Source organism: Tympanuchus pallidicinctus, unplaced genomic scaffold (genome assembly GCF_026119805.1).
Source record: "Tympanuchus pallidicinctus isolate F22 unplaced genomic scaffold, pur_lepc_1.0 scaffold12, whole genome shotgun sequence".
NCBI classification, from domain to species: Eukaryota; Metazoa; Chordata; class Aves; order Galliformes; family Phasianidae; genus Tympanuchus; species Tympanuchus pallidicinctus.
Window position 1 is genome coordinate 13,676,750 of NW_026294637.1, and position 27,202 is coordinate 13,703,951.

Below are 27,202 nucleotides of genomic sequence, written 5' to 3' on the forward strand. Positions count from 1 at the left end.
ACCACCTACACACAGTGTCACAAATGTCAATTGCAAACAGGAACCTGATGATCACCAAAATGCTCTGAATTTTCTGGGCCTGCTTTCCAGCTTGCAAGGTGCACTTACACCACGCAGGAATTCTGGTGTCATTTCACTCAGTTCCCTGTTTGTCAAGTGCTAAACGCAGCACTCCTCAGCACAGGTTATTTTTTCTGTAAATGGACAAACCATTGCACCTGACCCCACGGCCCTGCACCTCTGCTGAGGATTGAGCAGCCATGCGTGCTCTGGGAGAGGACATCGTTTTGCCCACCTCCTTCCTCTCCAAGACCTCAGCAAAGCCGAATTCCCACCTGGAGCCTCACACTGTTTCCTTGCCGCTGTTTCACTCAGCACGGACAGGTGCTCTCCTGCCCAGGTCACTTGCTGCCCTCGGGGCTGCTTTCCACAACCACAGCTGCCATCGATGGCGCTGCGCGGGAGAAAGACCGAGCCCCCGGGATGAGGAGGGGGTAAGTAGGGAGGGCGGCCCCGGGGACCCGGCTCCCGCCGCTCGCGGCTGCCCGGGCCGTGAGGCAGGGCTGGCTGCCCGCCGTCCCCGGCCCCGCCGCGGTGCCTCCGCCGTTCCCGCTGCGGGCGGCGCGGGCGGGCAGCGCTCGGGGGCAGCCCGGGGCGGGGCGGGGCGGGCTGCCGGGGCCGCGGGCGGGCTTCCACGGGGAGGGGGCTCCCGCTCCGGTCTCTATAACGCCGGAGCTCGCCGCGCCACGCCGCTCCGCCCGCGGTAACCTCCCGCTAGCAGCTCCGCTCTCGTTCCGGCCGGCGCCGAGCGCGGCAGGGCGGCCGTACCCCGGCGGCAGGCGGCACCGGGCTCCGTAAGAGCCGGCACCGCAGGGAGAGCCCCGCGCGGGCGCAGGAGGGGGCCGGACGACGAGAGGTCCGCGGCGGCGACGGAGGCTCCCGGCTCCGCTGCTGCCGGGCTCCCGGAATGGGCCTCCGGGCGCTGACGCTGTGGCTGCTGGCGGCGGCGGGGCTCGTGCGCGGTGAGTGGGGCCGCGGGCACGGCCGGGCACGGGAGCGGGCGCGGCGGCTGGAGGCACCTCGCTGCGCAGCGGCCCCGCGCTGCCGGGAGCGGACCGGGGAGAGGGACGGAGCGGGGAGATGGCCGGACAAACTCCCCCAGGGCACTGTTGCTGCTTTACAGGGGAAGTTCGGGACCGAAAATGAGAGGAAACTGCCTGGAGTGGGGACGGGAGCGGGCACGTTAGAGGACCTGTTCCTCTCTGACCCAGATTTCCTTTCCTCCCGAAACTGCCTCTGTGCCCGGTCAGCTCTGCTCCATCCGTGCGGAGCTCCTTCTCCCTCCATAGAAAATGGCAGAATAAAGATCCTCCCTGGATTCGATAGGACAGAAATCCCCGAATATTATCACGTACATTAATGTAGCACCTATCATCCCTGCCAGGGATCCAGTACCCACGCTTTGCTGATAGCTGACTGCACAGAGAACAGAGCAGAGTACTCGCCCGAAGAGTTCTCAGTTCAAAGCAGTCGGGGTGCACGGCTCAGTCCTCGCCAGGAGCCATTTTTCTTCTGTCTGGTTGGTGCTCCCTGCCACACCTGTGCTGTGGCCCCCTGGTTATATGTGTGCCAGGACAGGTGCCAAAATGCTCTGCACTGCCTCCTCATCACTCCTCTGCCCGACCAAAGAGTGTGTGTGATGACAAAGGGTCACTGCCATTTCAAGTTTACCATTGCTGGACAGCCAAGAAGGGAAATGCCCTTTGGGGTGAAAAGAGTGGTAATGCATTTGGCAAAACATTTTGCCATTGCAACTGATGAACTGTATGAATTGTTCTTCCAAGAATGCAGCATGTAAAGTAATAATAGCTACATAATATCTGGTAGGATGAAAAGAACATATGTCTGAGCCTTACTTTCCAATGCAGAATCCTAATGATTTCTCTCTTTGTATGCTCAAAGAGTCCCTGCAAGGAGAGTTCCAAAGGAAGCTGTACAAGGAGCTGCTGAAGAACTACAACCCTCTGGAACGACCAGTTGCGAATGACTCCCAGCCACTCACTGTCTATTTCACTCTCAGCCTCATGCAGATCATGGATGTGGTGAGTCTGTAACCTTACAGGAAACTATTTATTTAAGATGGATTTTTTCCTTTCCCAGAATGGAGATACATAGTGGGAAAGGAAGCCTGCAAGACCCTGGAAAGCACACGTAATTGAAGATGCAATGCCAAATTTTGCCTTTAAAAAAGGAAAAAAAGAAAAATGTAAATTTAAATTCAGCAGTAAAGCTTTTCTTTTTCCTTCAGCTCTTGCCAGTATTCCCCTACACTCTTACCAGTATTAAATACATAAATGAAACTTTATTATACTTTGCCTTTTGAATCCTTAACTGTACTTAAATCATCAAGTTCAGCCCATGGGGGAATATGCAGCAACAAAGGCAGTGATTGCTGGTGGTTATTGAAGAGCTGCTTATCTGAGAATGGGAGAGCAGTGAGAAGGAAGAGGATGTTCAGTCCAAAATCTAAATTATATTGTTTCTAATCTTCTTTAGACTTTTTAAAGGTTTTTAAATTTTATCTACTTAGTTTTTATCTGCTTTATTTATAGCCACAGTTAGTTGGTATAGTGATGGACATTCTTGTGCAGCGCCTGCCAGGCAGGATCTTTTGGTTTCCATTATGAGTAATTTAAGCTTTATTCTGTCACAGCTGCACTGAAGTCAAACTGTACATGTAAGCAAGTTTACAGCTGTACTGAATTCAGCCAGCTCTGACCACTAGTAAAGAAGATAATTACTTTAAACTAATAGTTTCCCTCCAAATTCCATCTTCTTTCTATTAGATGCTTAAAGTCCAAGGCACCACACGATTCAGGAAAAGGATGGGATTATTCATGACAAGCGGCCTGCATTCAGTTCCCTTACAGGCTGCTGGTTGCCAAGATCCAGGCATTGTTCATGTAGTATCTAAAGGTCAGCACACATATAGAACTCTACAGTTTTAAATTCACAGTTTCTATAAACATTTTTGCAACTTGTAGAGTTATTAGACCTAGGATGAAAACTAGGGACTGTTTTTCAAGTGTGATATTTACTACTTGCTGAAGTGAGAGTAGGTGATTGTAGTCAGTGAGTACCACTGAGGCCTGCAGGCAAACACATCACTTATAGCCTGCCTGTAGCAGCTGAGACAGTATGTGCAATACCAGCCAGCCAACAGAGCAGTGTGGAGCGTGCTTCTCTGAATGAGGGCAAGAGACAAATGTGTTGTGCAGAGCACAACAATTGCCAGAGGTGCTGGCAGACAGGCTCACACTGGCTATGGCTATACTGCATGGACACCTGGGAGCCAGCAGTGCACAGCTCGATGGTTATCTGACCCAAACTTGGACATGAGATAAGAGCCTGTACCAGTGGTTCATGCAGTGACAGGAGCATCACATTACCTGTTTGTGGGCACGCTTTTGTTGTTAACAATGCTTATTATGGGTGAGCTTAGAGATTCTGAAGGAAGTGGATTTCTTCACATTGAACACTGTAGATGCAGTACTAGGTGAATCTGGACACCAAGAGTCACAACAGACCAGTAAGCAAGAAAATGAGCAAAAGCACAAAACCAATAAATGGTACTGTGTTAACAAGCGATACATTAATTTCTTGATTCATCTTCTAATCAGATGCCTTTAGGTCACACAAAGTAAAAGCAAACAGCGGGATGTGAATGGCAGTGGGTGTTTGAGGCCTGGCAGAGAGCAGCAGGCGAGGCAAGCTGAAGGGAATGGGAAGAGCAGCAGCATGGGGCAGACAGTGCTTCAGAGGCCTAAATGCCTGAAAGTCGCTGTTTGGGCTTCTGCTGCAGCTGTGCCTGCTGGCTCACACCTCTCGCCATGTATGGCAGGGAGAATGGGGTCAGGGCACAAGTATCCTTGAGGCCCCCCAGGCCCCACATGACCTGTCTGTATGGTTTTAGCTCCAGCCCAGCTCGATGCAGTAGAAGGCCCTGTAGAAGCCTTTGCAGGAGCTCCTGCTGGATGGAGTCTCCAGTTGTGGCTGTGCTTTCCTATTTGCCTGGTTTTAATTAGATTTTCATCTTTGGCAGTAATAGGCTAGAATATCCAGGAAAGCTTATCCACTTTGAAGGCCTATTCTAACTTAGCACTTAAAACATATTTTGATGTACTCCTGCAGAAATCATGACCATGGTGTTTCAACTGGATCTTACACCAGGATTCGATAAAACCCCACTCCAACTACAAACACACTGCTTAGCACTGCCTTCTCCTGCAGCTCCCTCTGGGGATCAGCCTCCAGCTGCTGGAGGACTTTCTGCTCTGGTACAGGACTGTGAGGTCTGCTTCAAAGGATTCTGTACAACTGTGTGTTCAGGAAACATTTATCCGGTGCTTGGTTTGCTTTGATAGTCAAGAAAAAAACTTGGATGCTTTGGGGTTTCTGCTGTTTGAATTTGTTACTGTTAGCACTGCTAGATACATAAGTTACTCTGAAAATAATGCCTCCTATTTATTTCCAGGGAAACTACAACCAGTACAAAGAGCACAATAATACTGTTTGATAGAGCAAATTCTCAGCTGCCAAACACTCTTGTTCAACATAGGACCACCATTAGCTATGCATTTTCACCACCAATGAACAAGACCATGCATGCCACACTTGTAAAAAAAAAATCTACACCAGCATCAGGGTCCCACTGTCACTGTCAGCACTACCAAAATGCACCAACCACCACCTCACTGGGCTCACATCCACTCTTTGGTCTCCATAAATGTTCAACAGATATAGATGAATGTTAATGGGCACCATTTTTTCCACATGAAGGAATTCAACTGCACCCCTTTGCTTCATCCACACTTCTGTCAGACACCATTCTGTCAGACTGCTCCTCTGCTGCCACCTGTCGCAGCAGCATGTAATGGAATATTGGTGGGAAGGTTCAACTTCTACTGCCATACCACCAATATTTGCCTCTGACATCGTGGGCCAACATAATAAAATAGGAGGCATTACTTTTGGAGCAGCTCTGATGTCATTCTGTATAGATCTATTTGGCCTGAACACGTTAAACATCTTTTAGAATATTAACTACCTTGGGAAATGTTTGTTGTGTAGACAAATCCTCCTGCTGCTGACGCAGGTTACAGAAGTCCTCCTTAAATCATTGGTGAAAGAGTCCTGAATGGGATTAGCTGAGCACCCTGGAGACTTCTTCCAAGAATAGAATCTCTACCATAAAGGTTTCCCTTGCAATTCTACATCTGTTAAAGAATGGGGCTTTCTCTTCCCCATGCTCCTCACACAGGTATAACTGTGTCCTTGTACCATATGAGGGGAATGGCTGTTGGACAGACAAATGGCCAAAGGCCAGCAGATGGTCATCTTCAGAGTTAGAACTTCTGGAGTTGTCCAATTTAATAATAGAAAAGCAGAACTGAAGAGCAAATAACCACAGATCACTGGCCAATCTGGGTACACTCCATGACTGGCAGTCACAGCTAATGCGCTTCAGAAGGAGTTTTTGATCCTCCATGCCTTCCAAAAAATCCCCTTCATTATCACTAAGAAGCTGCTGTTTTTGTCCTGGCAGTTTAGTTACAGCTCATTCTGCTTGCTATAAATCTGACTGCATTTATTTCTCTGAGATCTGGGATTGACAGGCAAAGAAAGAAACCATCCATGAAGTAAATTAAGCTTCACACTATAAAACAAATGAGTTTTCTTCATTGTCAACAAAAAGCAAACACTGCTGGGAATGATAGCTATTTGCAATAACAATTACTGGTGTAACAAGCTTGAAATAAAACATGTCACATCACGCTATCTTGCAGTTTATATATTCACTTTAATGGCCTCTCAGCTGATACAAGGTGAACTGAGAGCGAGACCCATCCAGAGCAGTTCTGAAACATGCCCTGCAGAACAGGCTGAATCCCAGATGCTCATGTCTTTACTTTGAGTCTCTGCCATTCTGCTCTGACTTAGCAAAGGGGTAAGAGTACGTGAAACCCTTCCCCAGTACAGTGGAGGTTTCCTACCTTACATTTTTAGTTTAACCTTTTTCTTTCAAGAACGAGCAGGTACTTCTACCCTATCCTTGCAGATCTTTTTATTGGTATTGAACATTTATATGCACATGGGTATCAGGACTACAAAATGAGAGAACTGGATCTGTAAATTGCTCCCAACTTAGTTTAGTCAAGTAGAAGACTAAGCTAATGAACTGTCTAGTGCGGATGCAAACAAACGTAATGAATTATGTAAAGTATTGCTTACGGGGGGGGGAAAACAGTGGCAGCACATGAAAAATGCAGTTTTGAAACACATTAAAGTAGAGAGCTAGGAAAGTGGGGAGTGCTTAGAATGGAGGTGGGGCCACATGCATGGTAGGCCAGAGGGACAGCAAAGGAGTTTGGGAGAAAGTTGGAATTTAGTTGCAAGAGGACAGAGGGATGAAGCGGAAAGGTGAATAATGGACGCTTCTGTGTCAAGGCAAGGGAGAGATCCTAGGTATCTTTCTGTTCACTTTATTCCTATACACCTAAATAAAAAGCTGGTGCTCTTAAACCTTTGCAGATAACCTTACAATTAAATTGTCCTGAACTGAAAACAAAATGGAGACAGCCAACTGGCTACAAATGCTCTTTAAGGACACTTGAGATATTAGAATATTAGAGGATGAAATAAGTAGTCCCTTTGTTTTTGTAATTATTTGCTTCAATTTTCTTGAAATAAGAAATGCCAAGCAGTTTGATAAAATAGAAAAAAATAGCCTACTTCCTACTCCTTGGAGGAAAGCAATGTATATCAAACTCATAGGCATAATAAATGTTTCTCTGATCTGAATTGGAAAATGTATGGAAACATCTGACTTAAGAAAACTAATCAAAATTTCAGAAGAAGAATAATAGGAAGAAAATCCTAACAGCAAACACTGAGGATATCTGCATTTGTTAGTGGCAGTAAAGGAAGGGGGATTAGTGGATAATTATAGCTGGTCACGGTCACAGTTTCAGCACAGTGTCAAAACAATACAGGACAAGATGCAGAGAAGCTACTTACTTTCTGTGCACCTCAGCTGATGGAAACTCCACTACCTGCACAAAACACTGGTCTATGGCCTCTGCCTTTCACTGCGGGCATAGAGCACGAACCTAGCCTATGCTTTGTAAAAAGCAATCAGTATATGCATTTTTGTGAAACAGATTCCCTAAAGTGTGCAGTTTCCACACTGGATACAATTACAATCACCCCTTTCTTCAGCACTGAGTGGAGGCAAGCACCTAACATTCATGCTTTGTCTTCTAATACCCATCTCAGTAATAACATCAGAGATTATTCTAAATGTATTGATTTACAGTGAGCAACTGGAATACACACAGAAGTGGAGCTGCTCCTGCACAACTGGCACAGAAAAACAAATGCAGTGATTGAGAAGGTATTCATGCTGTGCCTAGAATGACATTTTTCCAAGACATTCATGTTTGCTCTAAGTTAGAGGAGTTAAGAGAAACATCAATGGGAATTCCCTCCCCTGAAGTTAGAATATGAAACCTTAGAAATTAACCCCAAATGGTCATACATTTATACTGCAAATCACTGCTCAGAAACAGAAACAAAGTACTGGAATACACTGACTTTTACAGTGATAGTTCAAGCTCTGTTTCTATTGCTATTTAGATAAGAAGAAGAATCAAACAGTCTCATTTTAGTTTGAAAGAGACCTCCAGAGGTCATCTAGTCCAAACCCCTGCTCCAAATATGTCTGAATAGATCATGCTACTCAAAAGTGTGTCCAGTCAAGTACTGAACGCTTCCAAGGACAGACTCCACAACCTGGGAAACCTGTTTCAGTATCTTACTTGTCTTCAAGGTAAGAACTTTTCCCTAACATCTGATCAGAATTCCCCAACTGCCACCTTGGGAACAACGCTGAAAACTTACTGAAAGAATAAGGCACTCTTCATTCTTCAGCAAAATCAGGCACATTACATAAAGATACTTCTAGTGATGTGTATCAGATTGCACGACTACTGGCTGCAAGGTGTGCAGTTTGACTTCAGTAAAGCCTTTGGAAATAACATTCTCAGAAAAAAAAAAAAAACAACAAAACCAAACCTAGGGAGTGAGGCCATGATTGTAGAATGGGTTATAAAATGGCAGAGTGATTGTCAATGGTGCATTGTCCAAATGGAGGGATTTAGGTACATGGTGCAATTCCCCAGGAACCCACCTCATCCTTAATTATTTTCATTAATCACCTAGAAGATGAATAAGGAATATTTTTATTAAATTAGCAGATTACTTACATTTGGTAGGGGTTTGCAGAACATTGAGGACAACAGTAGACTTAAACATTGCCTTGTGAAGATAATGGGACTGGCTTGACTTGATTTGATGCACGTTTCCCTATCCCTTTGGCTTACTGTTAATGCTGATGCAATTGAGCTAGATCATTAACTAGCTAATTAAAGCTTTTACTACACAACAGTTTTCACTTATTTTCCAGTTTGTCCTTCTAAAATTTCTGGTTACAAGAAAGCAAAGTGCTGAATAGTTGTTTGTACCCAGTGAGCAATAGCAGAATCTCAAGAGATATTCTGTTCCTTCAGGCTGTTCGATTCACTTGTGCAGACCAAAGGAAAAAATGAAAACACAAAAACTTTTTATGTTTATCTGAACTCCGTCAAAGTTTGCTGATCCCACATTGCCCTGCTTACTTGTATGACTTAGATTTATATATTCAAGAGCTTTTGTCCTTGTTTCATTTTACAGAGTCTAAGTATACAATTGACTTCAATGACTTTACATCCAGCACTTAGGAAAGCCTGCATAAGAATCTGCAGGCTCAGTAGTTGCAATCAAACACCCTGGACCCACTGGGCAAGATAGTAATGAGAAATATTTTGAAATTTTAAAGAGAAAATTATGCTGACATTCAGAGAAGCAGAACAGGTTCTGTAAAGAAACAGACTATAAAACAAACAGCTCCTCAAAAAAGAAAAAAAATAAAGAAAGGAAGAAAAAGAAATTTAAATCTGGAAAGGCAAATAAAACAACACATCAACAGGCTCATTGAGAAATTGTGCTAGAGAAGTTCCTAAGCTGTTTATCAAACCTCAGCAGCCTCTTTGTAAACAATGGTTGTGGCAGAAGCTCAACAAATCTGCATTATTCTTTTAATTTTAGCATTCATTTGGGTACATTAGAAAAAGTCTTTTCCAGCATTATTTTCCTCTCCCTTGACAGCTTGGTTTTTATTCCCTCCATGCTGAAAAGAGAAAATATTTTCACTTTCCTCTTGCGGCCATTTGCCATCCTACTGTGATCTCTCTTAGAATTTAGAAAAGCAGGATGGCTCTGGAATATGATTTTCAGTATTTTTGATCAGATTAATACCTACTAGAATTGCTGAATGATAACAGAAAACAGAACTTTTCCACACAGAATACGAAGAATAGATCTTCTCAAGTAACAGCCTAAAATATTCTTATTAATGTACCAAAACCAGCGGATAACATCTCCAACCCTGCTGCGGTGAGTTACTGATCTGCAAAGAGAAATTGCTGCTGTAGTTTGTGGGATTTTTCTGTTTTTCATCTGCTTCTAAATTCTTTTATTCAATGGTGGTTTTGTGCTGATATTTTCTTCATCACCTTTCTTTCACCTAGTCATCTCAGACAGTGAGCTTAGTACTTAGTTTTCTAGATACATCGGCACAGATGCCCCATTAACCCAAAAAGTGAGTAGATACCTAGTGATAATGTGGCTTATGATGAAAGTTTGCATCCCTATGCACACATGGCCTTGCTTACACACTCTATAATCTGCTGCTCACTGACAAAGCCTGTTTAACTGTGCATGTAAAGATGGGAATTTGGTTGATTCTTGCTGGATTTAATTGGCTCTGACTGAAGTGTAAAGGCACAGTGGGGGCAGAATCTGAGCACTAGACCCATTTGTTTCTGGAAGGCTCCTGGCAGTGCAGTGGGAAGAGGCTGTGGGCTGGATGAATTCCTAGATGAAACCCACACCTCAGCAGCACAGTCTCAGCCCTGCTCCTGTAACGTGACCTGCGGGGGTCCTTCAGTTGGCAGAGGAGTGCTGCAGCATGTCCAGGGCTGATGGCAAGGGAAGCCAGGAGCTGCTGCTAGAGCAATCCTTGGAGCACCTGTGTGCAGTCAAGGGCTGGAGTCAAGTACCAGTATGGGTTTAGCATCTTTATTTGCTAGTCCAGGTGGATTATGGCTCTTGAACAATCAAGTATGTGTTATTCTTTCATTACGGTCTACACAGATACAGTAACTGCTTTTTTTCCCTCAGAAAAGCACATACTATAAAGAGTTTTCAGTAATTTGCAAATCAAATAGCACTGACAACAGTAGAACAAAGCATTGCCAATGGAAAGCAAGCAAACACTTTTCTATCTATGAGCAGTATATTAACATAGAAACATTCAAATGTTAATTATTTCAAATTTAGATGATACAGATTTGAATCTTTCTCCAGAACCCCTCACCATGTTTGCTTGAATAGGCTATGGAGCTATTCAACAGACCCAACTGTTCCCAAGCTAAGAAAACTTAAAAGAAATGGAAGGGGGAGGGGGAAGATATGGGAATTAGATGTCACAATGGGTTGGCAGCAGGCAGTGCATAAGCACAAGCACTTATGTAGAAAAATAAACCTTTTAAATTAATTTGGAGTTTTAAATACCTGAATATTTATTTTTAATGTGCTAAGTAATTTATGTTGAATTTTTAATATATTCAACATTACAATTGATTATTTTCCAAGAATAACTAGAAGAAGCCTAAATTCAGATGTAACTTTCATTTATGCTTTTATGCATATGGCTGTTCACTGAAACCAGAGTTTGATTTATAAAAAAGAAGGGCTGTTAACACCAGCTTCAGCAAGAGCTATCCTGGGATGTGCAAAGAGCATAAGAATAAAGCATTTTATTGGCAGCAACAAAAGAATGAAGTCTCTTGAGTTCATTCCTCCAAAGTCATCTAGCAGAAATGTGAAGCCACGTCTAATGGCCTATAAACACATCTCCGCGTTATGTGTGTGACTGTTGATAACCATGTGCAAAGTCAGCAGCCCCATGCATGTTTAGTGATATAGCACTGTCTCCTGGGATTGTTCTGGCAAATTCTTTGTGTTCAGCTGTGAGCATTAAGAGATTTCTGTGGTTGGCAGCCCCACAATTACCCTTGCTGGCTACACAGTTGTGTCAGTTCAGTATTCAAGAGGAAAGAAGCAGGCTTTTTGCACATCACCACCAAAAGTACTAAATGCAAGAAAAGGACAATAAAAATAATGAGCACTGCTGAGTTTGGTCAAACTGCTCACTGAGCTCAAGACATTCAGATTAGTATTTTTATGGATTTTGTCATGCTCGCTCCATCTCTGACCGCATCAGGCAGAAATGCTCTTTTCACAGGAGAGAGTTTGCTCTTTTACGTTGCTGAAAACAGCAGCCTGAAGGACTGTGTAGGTGTTCTGACATTTTGGTCATGATGCTTATTGCATTTGGGAAGAAAGGGACAAGCCATTCATTTTCATCAGCATATTCTTCTCAGCCAGCCTCACGGTTTCTCAGTATCTTTTTTAGTGATATGAATTCTCAGGGAAGCTTGAAAATAAAGATCCTGTAAAGGAGGACTGTTTCTGTGTGCCTGCATTTCTCCCTTCTTTGCCTAACTACTCTCCCTTTTCATTCTGAATCTGTTGGTAAAGTTCAAGTAACCTCGATAAGGATGAGGACATGAAGATAACTAAGTTCCTACAGACTTCTTGAAAGCACACAGCGGGGTACAGGATGAAAGGAAATCACTATTTTTTAGTTGCCACAGTGATGTGTCAGTATCCTAGACTGAACAGAGACCCTGAGACATCTAGAGGTAAAGTTATGGTTTATATTACTATTACAGGAATTTTTTTTAGCTACTTCTTGTATAATTTGCCTACACTTTGAAAGACAGAGATAAGAAAGAATAAGATGTAGATGAATCCTTTGATATAAGGCTATCCAGGCATTGCTGTTACATCAAGATGTTATAACCTGACCTTTCAACTTCTATATTTTGCAGCTAACCTCTAGGCAAATAAAACTTCAAAGGCTCCCATTCCCTCATTTTAACTGGGAAGGAGGGCTGTGGGAGCTCTTTTATTCCCTCTAAGCCAAAGGAATGCTCTGCACCTTCCAGAAACCAGCATGAATTATGAGCTAGAGTGCCTATTTTTGTCAGACCAGCAATGATAACACCTAGAGCCAATATTTAATGCTAATTCAGGGTTTAGTCTTCTCAATTGGAGTCTGCCATTGAATACAATTGAATCAAGACATATTTGTAAATAAAGTGACATCGTGCAGTTATTACCTTGCATGCTTGCAATAAATGTAACAGAGTTTTTAGCAAATGTAATATATGTAACAATTAAACTGGGGGAATTCTTAAGTTGAAAGAAATTCAACCTCCCTCTCTTGCTCTTCAAAAGATTTTTTTTCCCCCAAGTAAGATGTTCTGAAGCACAGCACTAGCTTTGCTGCACTCTGCTTCTTCAATTAGCCTGATCCCTGCTTGTCTTCGCGCAGATGAATGTGTTCAAATTTAAATACAACCTCTTATTAATAATGATGTACTGAAAAACAAAAACGACTGCTATTACAATCACATCCTCATGGTAACAGAAATGACACATCATGAAGCTGTTAATAATCTCCACTCCTTTTCTGTGAAACCTAGGTAGAAAGAAATCTCAAGCCCTTGTCAGGACAAAACCCTATCACCAGCAATGGCAAGCATGACTGCCAAAACTTTTCTGAGATTATAAATGTAATGGAAACCAATTCCCACTCTGTATCCTTCAAGACTGTGGAAAGTGCTTGGGACAGCAGGTTGTGTTGGGAATGTGCCAAAGAATTGCCATGCGTTCTGCCCAGCCAGAGATTTAGGGCACTTCAATAAGCTGTACTCACTACATAACAAATGAAAGAAGGGAGATCAGGAGGGGGTCTCCCCATAGCAAATACTGTTCGTTTCTCATATAATATTATATAGTATTTAAGTTAATCATGGAGTGGCCCTTTATTTCAATTCACAGTCCTAAAAACTGTGAAAAGGGGTAGTGGCAGCAACCTGTGCCAGTCTGGGTTATCCCCAGCAAAAACCTCCACTTTCTCCAGTTAGGAGCAATTCTAAAGAGACTTCTGACCTGACTATTCCAAGCAAAATTATGTCTGCTCCTGGCTTTGGCTACTCAAGAAGATGGTTATCACTCAAAGATGAAGTCTCAGAGGCTCACAAGGCACCATTTGATATGACTTTAGAGGGTCAATCTCTGAGACTAGTTTGTATTTGTTATTAGACATAAGCTGATAACATAGACTGAGGTTTTTTATCCAGGGTCATGGACAAGCTTGCTTTATTTTCCAGCTTGCCTCTCATTCACCGTTTCTTTTAACATGAGAAGCTGGACTACTTTTACATCTCTTACATTCTGAAGCTGATTCTGTTTTTCAAAGCAAATTGAACTCACTCTGTTTTTAAGTCCCACTGAATCATTTTCTTTGTCCTTTTAGTAAATGTTCTAACAGCTGGGCTAACCTACCTGATATTAAGCATTCTGAAGTAAGATAGAAAGTGATTAATGCCATTCTTTCTTGCTAAGTCTAAAATTTCACTAGTCATAGCAAACAGCAGCTGGAAGCTCCCTATGCTTGGGTTGTTCTGGTAGCAGCTTGGAGATACATTAACATAAATGTTCAGGTGTAAAGTCAGCTTTGGGTAGTCAAAAGCCCACTGCTACTGCTAGATAGCTGTCATGGCTGACAGGCTCCTCGTTCACTAAGGAGTCCTACAGGTGGGTGGTAGTGTTCTGCCAGTAGATTGAATATTATCTGTGTTGATGAAATATGTTACTGATGGCTGAACTTCATGTTTTCCTGACTTTGTTTTACCTTTGGTTCATGCCCTTGAGTCAAACCGACTTTGATATCCTGTAGCAAAATGCTGCGTGACAAAATTGCCTCTCTTTTTAGCCCTCGCATGATGAAATCTTGTATGACAACTATTTGCTCGAGTCACATTCTCAATTTGCTCAAGATGAACTGAAAACTGATTAGCTTTTTAGTTTCCAAGAAAGTACTCTCTTCTTTTCCCAGCACAAGAAGCTTTTTCTTTCTCACAAAAGCTCTGGAAGTTACTAAAACTGAAAGTTACTAGGAGCTCAATAGGAAAGAAGTTTTCAAATTTCTCTTTAACTATTCATATTTCATTTTGCCTTAAGATTTTAATTCTTTGATTAAAAAGGCTAAAATAAATTAATGATGAAGTACACAAAGAAAGGAAGACATTTTCAGGTTGGATTTCAGAGATTTAACTGCAAAATCCATATTAATGTGATAGGAGATAGTTAGGTAAGCCCTGAGCACTACTGCAGTACCTCATCCCTAAAGGTGTGAAAGAGCCTGAGGTTCTGAGTTGGAAGGTGTGAAAGTCAGACCGACAAGTATCATCCTGGCAGTGAAGGTACCTCAGGGCTGAATTTGGCTTTGATGTCCTAAATATCATTAGCAGCATGGAGTGGCTGAGTATAGAATAATGCCTTCCAGGAGGCATTCAGTGCAAACAATCAAATGAAGAGATGATGCAAAGGGAGCTGGCCTGAAGAAAGCACAAGCCCAAGGCACTCAGCCATGCAGAACTGGCACACCGTGCTGAACAGGCTGGGCACTAAAACACCCCACCTTAAATTCCGTTGTTACTATTTGTAAGAGCTGCCATCATTGTTCAGGCAGTGCTCCATCCCAGTGGTAGGCTGCATCATTACAACACTGAGTCACTTGCTGTCAGAGCTCAGTTTTCATATGGAAATCTCACCGATATGACAAAACTCCTAACAATAAACATGTCAAGTGTGTAAATAACGCGTTTAACTTTGAAGTGGTTTTGGGAAAAGTACAGTGAAACAGTAAAAATTTACCTCTAATTCTGACTATCAAATTATTTTGCACTTTCTGCACCCATTTTCAAGGAATCAGAAACATTCTGTGGCCTGTTCCTGCTCTTGTGCTCAGTTATGGAATATTATTTATGCATTGATAATGGTCTTTCTACTGCATTTTTTGCATAATTGGAAGTATGTGCTGTAAGCCGAGCCAAACATTTTTCAATGATAAAGAAGTATATCACTGACTACTACAGAAAGGAGGGGTAAATGCAGTACTTTTTTATGGTGAAAGGGAAATCAAGTGGGAAAGAAGGATCAAGAATTCAAATCCCTTTCATCTAAAAAATCCTGTATCCTACCTTTTCCTTCACCTTCATATTGTCTAAAAGCCTGTTTCACGTTGCCAACTCCACATGTGGGTATTTATTCCTACACAAAAAAACCCCAAACAATTCTTACAAAGACGATCTAGGGACTGAAGCACCTCCCCTACAAAGGGAGGCTGAGGGAGCTGGGCTTGTTCTGCCTGGAGAAGAGAAGGCTGTGGGGTGACCTCATTGCAGCCTTCCAGCCTTCCAAAGGGAGCCACAGAGAGGAGGAGAGTCAACTCTTTACAAGGGTAGGTAATAGAAGGACAAGGGAAAATGGTTTTAAGTTACTTACTGTGCAGTTGCATACAGCTAGCTAGGCTAATAGCAAATTTCTACACTGTGGCTACATTAGCAGCTCACTAGGGATCCCACCTAGGATCTGGTATACTGCTGGGAGAACACTGCTCATACAACAGATTATATCTGCTCTATCTTTAGTTCCTGACAGCTTCCATGAATCTTAGCTCAACTTGACAGCAGCTTGATCTGACAGCATCTGAGAAGCACTGAAAGAAGCCAGAAGCCAACGGTAGATTTGAGTATCTTTTGCCAACTGGCCATTTAACAAGTGCTTGACTCACCCACCAGCCCCTATTCTCAGTAGAATTCAGGCATTTTCAGTTTAGACAGAGCTCAGGGCATGGCCCTAAAGAGTAAGAAGGAGAAAACCCCAAGCTGTATTAAGCAGAAATTCCTTCTCTAATTAAACATAGCACAATTTTAAAAGAGGTGGGATAAGACTTCATTAGGTGCTAGTAATTTGATAGAAGATGCCGAGAACATTTAATGAGCAAGTGTGAGAGACTAAGATAAGAGGTAATGAACTAATTAACCTTCTGGTTTTGGTAGGATAACATTCAAGCAAACAAAAGTGAAAATCTATATAGGAAGTGCCTTACCAGTCTCTCAGTGATTGCCAGCCCATTTTTAATTTCAGACTACGATTATTAACTTCAGTCTCATGATGAGCCAGTTAGGAAACCAGCATTTTTGCTAATAATGAGAGACGTCTTTTATTAAGGTTCAGAGTAAGTGAGGTCAGTTCAAAGAGGCACTTAAGAAGGCTAGAAGCAAGCTGTATCTCATCTCTAGAGCTTCATAATACTGGTCCTTAAAATGCTCAACAGCCTTCTGGTCTGAGGATTCTTATTCTTGGATGTCAGAAGTGATACAATTTCAAAGTGATTCTAAAAACTGATACCCCCTTATATGTTGAATTCATAAATAACAGTTCTGGGAATTAAAAGACTTTTATGAAAATTCTTACCTGGTAAAGTTTTTCTTGAATTCTGTTTTGAGACATTATGAATCTGAACTTGCTTTTCAACAAAGCAAATTGGTCTTTTTTTTTTTTTTTTCTCTATACAGCTGTATAATCAATGAATATCAAGGTGCTATAGTTACAAAATAAACGAGAGAGTCAGGCAAAGCAGATTATGATAACAAAAAAAAGAATAGATAGAAAGCTTACCCCTATCCTGGGCTCACTCATAAAACTCCAGCAGAGCAGATCTCCAGAAGAGATCCTTCCCCCCTGGCAGGCAGCTCTTAAATAGGTCTAGGAGGGATGCAGCCAGGCTCCACGCCTTCCGGCTGCACAGGTGAAGGCAATTCACCTGTGCTGCTCTGGCTGACTCATGGCTCACCTCAGGTGGTCAATCAGAGGTTCAATGACCGTGACCCAGCAGTTCCCATAAAACAGCTGTATGTAATTCTTGACCAAAATATTGAGAACACTGATGCAGTCTGAAGATTTAACATGAATCTTTTTGGGAGAAAGAAAAAAGATTAATAGGGCTTAGGAAATCTTTTATTTAAAAGAAACATCTAGGAAATTTGACTGTACTCATTCACTCAGTAGTAGAAAATCTTTAGCTAACTTCTGGGAGAGAAAATACTGAACTTTCTGAGGGTTTTGCAAAAAAGGGACAAAGGAGTTATAAGCATTGCCTGGAATGGATAGAAGGTGGGGGAGAGAAGACTTTACATAGACAGCGATTACAAATGTTTTCTCTCCTCAAACCCAAGGTGCCTACAAAGAAGCATTTTAATCAATGGACAGCAGTGTTGCTTCCTCCTACGGCCAGAAATGCAGTGTCTGTCTTGGCCCTGAGAAACTGAAATGCTCAGTGTGCCTGCAGGTTAGAACACAAGGAGCTGAGGAGACTCCAATGCTTAAGTAGTGACAAGTAAGGAGTTTTCTGTGATGTATTCATTCTCATGAAAGAAAAAAAACACATTAATTTCAGTCGTCTGGAAGCAGTTTGCAAACTCAGACTAATGTTGTTCATAGTTTAAGTTGCAAAACTGACACAGTGCTGATGGTTCTACTGTCCCCCAGTTTTCCAACAGCCCTCTGGCCTGCAGCTCTAATACTCCTCTTGTGCTTTCAGTTTCTCCTCCTCATGTTGTTCTGTTTAGAAAAATTATTCAAAATCTGCGGGGGAGGAAATAGATTCAGCATTTTTCTCTGCCTGTATTATTACCGTGCTATAAAGCAATTATACTTTTTTGTTGTTGTTCAATAAATATTTAATTTCTTCTCTTTGAGAGGGAAGGCAATGTGATAACAGCTCCCAGGTAGCTGTATGTTTTCGAAGAGGTGACACAGTAGGTGTGGCTGCTCCCCGATGGTGGATCTGAAAACTGCTGCATCAGCCATCTTCACCCAGGAACATGAGGCACAGCTGCACACTGCTGTGGCTAAACTCCCTGCTGACAGTAGCAATGTAGCTTTTTTTTCCTAGGTCTTACTTTTTCAGTGATTTAGGTGACATTCAACAAAGTAAAAATAAATGAGGAATTGGATTTGAAGTGCAGAAGTTACTGCTAATACATTTTAGTTAGGAATTCCTTTTATGCAAGTCTTCTGCGAAGTGTGCATTTCCCTCTGGCTGCTTGTCGCTATCTAGATGCCAATCTATAGCATCAGAGGCTTATTTTTCTTTATTTTATTCCTTGCTTTTTTCTGCAGTGGATGCTACATGTGCTGACATCCCTTTGAAAGTAATCAGATAATATTCCTCACAAAGTTTATATTGTCCAGGTTAATGGCCTCCAGAAAGCATGTATCTTTCTTTTACATATTTTGTTGAACATAGGGTCAAGGTAAGATAATGTGACTGTGTTCCCTAAGGTGATCAGTCTGATAGACTATTTAAAGTGAAAAGACAGACAAAAATCAGATGGGAAATGAAAGAATAAAGACAGTGCTAAATCCTGCAAAAATGTACAGCACGTTTTTGATACCTCTACCTATGAAAAAGAGTGAAGGACCATTCAAATATTTTTTATGCCAGCGACATCCCTTTCATTAATCACACTACCATTAAATGATGTGATAATCAGTCCAGTAGCAGTTGCCATCTGCCATCACAGATCATGATTACAGTTATGAATTAAGCAGAGCGAGGCAGCATCACACTGACATCCCGCAGCACAAAAGGAACCTGACTTGCTTCTTCTGAGCTATGCTGCTTGTCCAGCACAACCTGAACACCAAGTGACCTGGACTACCTGATGTTAATGCAGTTTGCTGTAAAGCTTTTAAAGCTGTCCAAAAAACTTCCCTAGATACGAGAACTCCTACAGAATGTCTCCTGCCCCACCCTTCACCAGCTTCTCTTGGGCTTGCAGAAAAGGACTTTCAGACAGAAAGCCTTTCAGACTGAATCTTTCCTCTAGTGATAGTCTAGTGATAGACAAGATTTTGGAAGCCATCTGTTCTGGGAAAGAAGAGCTCTAAACCAGCTCTCAGCATGCAGCAAAGTTCTTACAGCTGAGGAGAAGTGATAGGATTTAATACAGTGATCCAAATGGGAGCTACTTTGATCATCTATATACTCTTTCAAGCCCTAAATGTTTAAAATATCAGAAAGAAACACCAGAAAACAGCATAGACCATCTTGTCTTCTGTGCAAAAGTTATGTTTGAGTTTGTACTCCTGAGATACTCAATTTCAGTTAGGTTTGAGCAGAAGCTTACTATTCAGAATAACTCTTGGCTTGTGGTGGATTAGTGTCCCAGAAAACGTCTGTAGAGACCCCTGCAGGCAAACCTGAGATGCTGTGCCATGTGGCAGCTGCCTTGGCAGCACAACAGGCAGCTGAATCACTCTGCCAGAAGCACAACTGGATTTAAGGTCTGCTGTTCCCTTCAGCTGCACTGGTTTAACTGCTCAGTGATTGCTCTCCAGCATACTCTGTGATGTGTGCTGGTTGATAGTAGAGCTCCTTTCTGTTATTCCAAAAATAGTTCATCTGACTACGCTGTAGACTCAGGGCTTCAAAATAAATCCCCATGGCATATCATTAGCTTAAGCATCAGCAGCTCTCCAGCTTTAGTACAGTCTTTTCTAGCTACTCAAAAGGGAATTTTTAAAACATCACTTATCTAAGGCTAAAGCCATTCATGTGTGGAAAGATATCACACTGGGAGTAAAATGTGAGTTTAACTCAGGATTTAACAATGCAGAAATACATGCCATTTAGCTAATCGTCCTGAAACGAATTTCCCACAGCATAATAGATTCTGAATTGCTCTGCACCTTAATGTAGCCAGTTAGACCTGTGCAGGGCAACAAACCTCCTGTGTCCTGCAGTGAAGGCACACAGCAGCAGTGCCATCAGTGTAGCTCAGGTGTAACAGGTGGGACATCGCATCAGAGGAATGGGCATGTTTGTCTGGGACAGCACACAGAGCCTTGAGAAAATGCTGTTGAACTTTAAATAAGTTAGCATTAGTGGTGCTAGCAGTAGAGGGACAGTCTGACAGAATCGTGTCTGACATGGAAGTGCAGATGAAGCAAAGGAATGGAACTGAATTTCTCAATGTGAATAAAATGGCACCCAGTGAAATTCACTGACATCTGCAGAACATTGATGGAGCCCAAGCAGTGGATGGAGCACAGTGAGGCAATGGGCGGTGTGTTTCTGCAGTGATGGCGGTGACAATGGGGCACCTCCACCAGCACAGATTCTTACGAGCACAGCATGCAGGCTTCTTGTTCATGGCTGGTGAAAATGCATTGCTAATGGTGGTCGCTATACTAAAAAAGGAGGTTTGGAACTGGTAATATGCTTTATGAAATAGTGCTATTGTGTTCTTTTTATCTGTTATAGTTTCCATGGGAACAAATAGGAGGCATTACATTCAGAGCAACAGACCTAAACTAGTTTTGTTGTGGTTACAACATATGCAGGTTACTGAGAGAGGCATCAAATTAATGTTTGTATGGCTAGCAAATAATAGATACTATTACAAATTAGTTACTACTTTGCCAGGCTGACATCTTCAGCAGTGCCTTCAGCATGTTATTTCATGCACCATAATACATTTCTTGTACTAAAGGGTTAAAGAGCCCTGTTTCCCCAGGATGCCATTTAAATGGTACGAGATAATATCCAGCACAATACCAAACTCTACCTAACCGTTTTGTTATTTGTCTGCATGTTGTACATTTAGTTCTGATCACATACGACCCACTAACACTGATGTGCACTTAATGATGCTGCTTTTCAAAAGGCTCCAGTTGTCTGAAACTCTCCCTTGCACTGTTTAATTTTACTATTGTGTTAATCTAATACCACTTCAATTAAATGTCTTTCAGAACTTTTATTGGATTTGTTCACTAAACAAGAAGAAGAGCATTTGTTTATATTTAGTAAAGAATATTAAGATGGTATGAAATGTGATTAAATCCTTTTTAGCCATATAAGGTCATTTAGGAACAGTATTTAAGTTCAGGAGTTGTAGCTGTGAATTCAGAGCTCTGGATGCACAACAGCTCTGACAGCTCCTGCTGTACAGGTGACCCACACTTGGCTGCCACCCTTCCTTTGCCTGAAGCTCTGGCTGTTGCTGGGACAGGGACTGCGCATTCAGCTCAGAGTGCCCAGTACTGACAGTACGTGCTTCACAAAACCCAGGTGGATACTGATGATGGGAGGATGACTGAGGGATGAGTAATTGCTGGTACCTCTAGAGAAATGAGGTCACCAACATTTTCCTGTGTTTGAGAAATGAAGAATTAATCTTCTTAATTAACTGCAGCGTTTAAAATGCCGTTCTGTCCCTTGAGCTTGCATCAGATAGTTATAGGAAGCAAGGGGGAAGGCCATGTGAATACGGTAACTTTCAGGCACAGTAATAACATTCTGCCCTACAAATCCTTTCTTGTAAAGCTGTGACACAGCATTTCCTTGTATCATTCCACTAAAATCAGTCGTGCTACAGCTGCCTGTTAACAAGCCACTGGATGTGGCCCCAACACACATCACTGAGCTTAGTCACTGTTTGTTGTCCAATGCAGTTTCTATGATCTGTGTATGTTTGGTGTGTGAGGTTAATTAAGGAGAGGGCTGCTCCTAAGCAAAGGTGGAACAAGCAGCCTTTGCTATAATCTGTTCTGCCTTTTGAGATACATTATTAAAGAAGGAGCCCCAGGGAAGAACCTGGCAGAAGGATACCCTCCGGTAACAACTTGACTGACAGCAGTAATACACAGTGAGTCAAAAGTACCTGTGAACACTTCCTATGCAGTAAGGTAGAGGCAGTAATTCCCTTTGTTTTAAAAGGTACCTTAGTACAACTATTTCATAACACTCATATATATCTACTAGCGTTATCCATATGACACTAAGCTGGTTTATTTTCTTCTCTCCAGGATGAAAAGAATCAAGTATTAACAACAAACATCTGGCTACAAATGGTGAGTTCTGAGGAACAAAGCATGTTTTTTCTTCCTTTGTTCTTTGCATTTAATCTGGTGCAGGTATAAATTTTAGGAAGCTTCCATGCTTCTGTTCTGGGTGTCACTACACAGTGCACAAAGCTAAGGTGAATGGCAGTCTGCAGAGCTGAGATTTAGGGCCTGATGCTGTTTTGGACATTTTTGAAAACTTTTTAAGAAGCCGAGTCACCACAGCTAAGTGGGTTACAAACTCACCTTAGCTGATTTAAGCCACTCTAGATTAATCACCACGAGATACCCAGAGTTCCAGGATGGTGCAAGTTCCTCATCACCCACTTCAACAAATCCATTACATTGTGGTAAATCATTTATTTGTGAGAAAGAACTATACATGTGTGAAATGCATTTCATCTGTTGTAATCAGAATTCTGAAAATCACCAGACATTCCAAAGAGATGGATTATTTCATGCTACCTGCTGCTGTTATCCTACCTGAACGCCTCTGCTGTCCTGTTTGCTTTGCTTTCAATCTGTCTCCATAAGAAACCGCAGGAAGATTTTAATTAAAATGGACATGCTGTTCTCATGTTCCACAAAATACTGTTTTTTAAATATAAATTATCATCTTATTTTTACTGTGAAAATGAGAATTTTCAATGATATTGCTCCAAATTCCATTTCTCAGTTGTATGACAATGTGTATTTGAACATACCTTCAGTTTCCCAACTTCAGCTGTGAGCACTGTATTTTTCCTTGTTTCCCTGTTTATTTTGCATACATATGGTGTTTGTTTTTCAAGCAGTAGCTTTGTTTTACCTTTTGTTGCAGTGTTTACTTTCTACAGTTGTCAGAGGCTTTTCAGACTTACCATACCTCTATTACTGCCATAGATGGCACAGCAGAGAACTTTGCCCCCATTAACTCAAGGCTGACATTACTGGGAAGGAATGTTAATCACTTTTTAATAAATGGAACAGTCAAGATCTCTGTAAAAGTATTTGAATTTGTTTAAGATGAATTAGTGAGGGGTCGCTCCTAAGCAAAGGAGCCTACATGGATTTATTCTGATAGGATCAGTTTTGGAATTGGTTTACCACCTAAGATTTAGAATTAAAAAGATGCCTCTTACCATACTGACTACTGGTCTCCTAACCACAATTTCTACCACAGATCTGTGTTTCACAAAGATGAGATACAACATGGCAGTTTTTCCCATACTGCAGAGCCCAGGATGAGATCTGTCATTTCGTTCCCATCTTACAGAAACAGAACTGCATGGGCTAAGTAAAGCTTTACAGAAGAGCTGCATTTTTCAAGACAAGCATGCTGCTTCAGCAGAAACTTTACATCTTTCTGTTTCTTTAATTAGATCACTTAGTCTAAATATATTATTTTTCCTTTGACTGTAACACTTTAATGGAGGATCTCTCCCACTCAGTGGTAGGCCTCAGGAAAGAAATGAAAGACTATTTGGATGACCTAGAAAAAATAGTGTGGCTATTCCTTTTGTTCACAAAGAAGAGTTGACTTGGAAGAGGCACTCAGATCGTGCTATTTTAGAGACTTATTTAAAAGTAAGATTAAAACTGTCAAACATAGCATATTTTTGGCTTTGACTTGTAACAAAAACAGTTGCTGTAATTACTTACCAGGAAAAAAAAGTGACCATTCATACTCAAGAAGCTATCAATTATTTCCCTCTCCTTATCCTTCCTGAGACTTTGTTTTTTCCCCCTAAGGAAATTCTTCTTTTTTTTTTTTTAATGTATGTTAACTGTATTTCTTTTGATTTTTTTCATCTTAGTATTTACTGTATGAGGAGCATGTTATGCAGATCGTGTGGTGTAGTCACTCATCACGGCCTGTTTACACATTAAAACAAAAAAACAAAAAACCCCAACCAAGTGTTTCTGTATTCACTGTATGCTACACAGATTCAAAGCATACTTGTGGCAAACATAACATTTTATTGTGCTAAATGGTCTGCAATGAGAAGTTTTTCCCTGTATATTCATCTTCACTCCCTGTTTTGATATGTAATGCGTATAGTCAGAGATGTATATTAAATATGTTTTGTCTAGTCGTCACAGGAATACCAAAGTATGAAAAACTAACCTGGGAGAAGGGAGAATAAATCTAGTTTATATACAGGCTCTTCGATTGTTGGCTCTATCTACATGGCAGTACTGTTCAGTATCAAAATCTTAAACATATCCAGGTTTCAGCAGGAGCCTTGCCTAGTCACACAGATTAATATTAAACCAAATACTCTCAGGTGCTTGCTTTTCTAGTCTGTATCAAACACGCTTTAGCTACAGTGGAAACAGTAGCTCCAAAGTTAAAACAAAATTGGACAGCTCACGTCCAGCTTGATGAGAAACTGTAGAAGTTGGCAAAATGGAGCAGTCCCAATCTGTTTAGCATAATTTATAATCCAGACTTCAAACATAAGTTTGCTGTCACCCTTTAGACTATCTTTATAGCATTCAGTAGTGCTGTGTGCTCTACCATACTAGCCACTATAATTGCTAGAAGTTGTTATAATCAGAAATAACTGGATATATTGGCATTACTGTAGCACAGTTCAGATGGCAATCAACCTGGGTGGGAGGCCAGTGAGCTGAGCAGCTCCTCCATGGCCCCATAGCCCCAGCCAGGAGCCTACTAGTCAGAAAGTGATTTGTTCTGACAGCTACTGAAGAAGAGTAACCCAAAGCCAACAAGAGCCCACAGATTTAAACAGGACAGCTCAAAACACACTTCAAATGGCTTACGTTACTGGTAAAATAAATAAATGAAAGTATCATGAGGATCTTGATATTTCTAAATTCTACACAAGATGAAGTGGTAAAAAGTTCAGTATAAAATAATATAAGGTTAAAGTGGAAGTAAAAATCCTGAAAAAATAGATGAGAAGCCATTGATCAGTTCATAGGAGATGTGTGTAGATGGGCATGAATAAGACTCATAGTTTGTAGTTAGTGAAAAGAAAAAGCTAAGAGCAGAGATATTGAAGATCTCTGTAAAAACTACTATTTGGAGAGCAAAAGGAAGAAAAGCAATTCACAATGCTGGTGATTTGTCCAGGTGACAAGGAGTTAAAAGCTGTTAGTAAAAAATGAGAAATACCTGGAAGCACATACCAAGAAACCCAGATCTAAACCCTGTTGGATTGACCACACCAGAATCTATGCCTATATTGATAGCCATACTGCCACCAGGGCAGCAGCCTGCAGCGCAGGAAGTGCCAGTGGGAAGGGAGCTTCTGCAGCAGCTGCTGGGCACTGCTTCAGAGGTTGGCTAACCTCAGGCTACAGGAGCTGCTAGTGTTAACTACTCAACCATTTCCATTGCTTTTCCCTATCAGCAGTCTGTTGGCTGCTCTACCACACATCTGTAATCAAGTTATTACAGTGTAAGAATTCACAAACACAGAAAACAAAATTGTGTCTGAAGAAAAAATGAAATTGAAGTAAAGTATGAATTATAAAACAAAACCTGTTGTGTCCCAACTTGCTACCTGAGACAGCATGAACAATAAAATAGAGGCATCTCAAATCTTCTTTTATAGGCTGTTACATATGCATTGCAGTGTGAATTGAAAAAGAGATTATTATGCTTTTGAGTGAGCTCTTGGTGGCCTATTCACCCTTTCCAAGTTTTTCATTGTCTGAATCTAAATAATAATCCGAACAAGAAAGCATGTATTGTTTCAGGCTGTATAGTCTGGAGAGCTACAGTAAAGCAATGAATAAGCTAATCTAACTTACTTTCTGTCTATATGTCTTAGTACTGGACAGATCATTACTTACAGTGGAATGTGTCTGAATACCCTGGAGTGAAGAACGTCCGCTTTCCTGATGGACTGATTTGGAAGCCAGATATTCTTCTCTATAACAGGTGGAAATACTTTCATTTTCCTGTGGGGAAGGAGAGAAGATAAGTCAAATGACATAGCCATCTAATCAAAATGGCTAGGCTCTGAGCATTGGGAATGCTAGAAAATAACCATTCTCTTGTTTACACAATGGAAGATGATATTTGCAAGTACGCAGTGAATAACAACACCTTCCCTACCACCAATTCTCATTAGATTCTATGTGATGGTTAGAAAACCAGATTTTTCTGGCTACGTGTAGTAATACAGATAGTGATAATTTTCTCTTGAGATTATTATTATTTTTTTAATCTAAACGTTAACAATGACTTCAAATCTGACTTGTGACTGCTTGCCTAATTTCACTAAAAGCAGAATAGGTAAATGCCTGTAAGAGTGTTTGCATTTTTGTACATATTTCAAGCATTAAAACAGTCTGCCTAGGGAGATGATGGAGTCACTGTCCAGGAGGTGCTCAAGAAAGGTGTAGCTGTGGCACTGAGGAATATGGTTTAATGGGTATAGTGGTGATGGGTTGGCCTTGATGATCTTAGATGTCTTTTCCAACCTTAATGATTCAGTGGTTCTATAGCCACTTTTTGTGTCTTTCCATACTTCTACTACAAAAATAGCTAGACCTTAAGCTGCTCTTTTCTTCAAACTATCTGTTCTTAGTTGGGCTTACTTTAGGGGCAGATTACCTTCAAACTGCTAAAGAAACATTGCACCCAGTGTTTCCTATAAGATGAAACAGTAATGAATCTGAATCAATTTTCCTTCACTGTTTCCTTTAAGATGAATCAGTAAGGAATCTAAATCAATTTTCCTTATGTCCCTTGCAATTAGACAATGAATTGTTTGCTTGCACTGTAACTCTTCACACTTTGATGCTAATGAGCAAGACCTGTGGGTGTGCCTATACTTTCTAGGGCAGTCTGAATTTTGACGAGCAAATGGTCTTCTTGGTTTTAATTATTCTATACTAAGCAATTGCAAGAGGAAGCCCCAAGGAAAAGCATTAAGTTCTTCATCTCCAACAGGCCCAGATTAAACAAGACCTGCCTATGCATACATTATATTTCAATAAATTCACTTGCTGACACCCCAGTTTCCTGCTGTCTGTTGTCTCAAGATGAAAGACCATTTCTGCCTCTCTCAGAGGCATTGGTCAGTGTACACTGTGCACATATAGCAGTGCAGTCTCCTATCTGAATGCTCAAGCAACCCTTATAGGGATCATTTCTATATGAGTAATGGCATAGATATAACCACACAGATGAAATGCC

The 27,202-nt window shown here is 41.5% G+C and overlaps 1 protein-coding gene across 2 annotated transcripts in view; it reads left to right on the forward strand.

Moving 5' to 3' along the window:
• The first annotated feature begins 379 nt into the window (after positions 1 to 379).
• LOC128075101 (neuronal acetylcholine receptor subunit alpha-7) overlaps positions 380 to 27,202 on the forward strand; it is a 40,688-nt gene continuing 13,865 nt past the window's right edge. Inside the window, exons 1-4 of one of the 2 annotated variants that reach the window (XM_052671520.1) lie at positions 380 to 494; positions 1,963 to 2,102; positions 22,012 to 22,056; positions 25,830 to 25,939. In XM_052671520.1, coding sequence (XP_052527480.1) covers positions 2,085 to 2,102; positions 22,012 to 22,056; positions 25,830 to 25,939 — 173 coding nt within the window. In that variant the 5' untranslated portion in view covers positions 380 to 494; positions 1,963 to 2,084. Of the gene's footprint in view, positions 495 to 734; positions 1,023 to 1,962; positions 2,103 to 22,011; positions 22,057 to 25,829; positions 25,940 to 27,202 lie in introns of those variants that run through there. The other variant, XM_052671519.1, reaches the window with a different exon arrangement.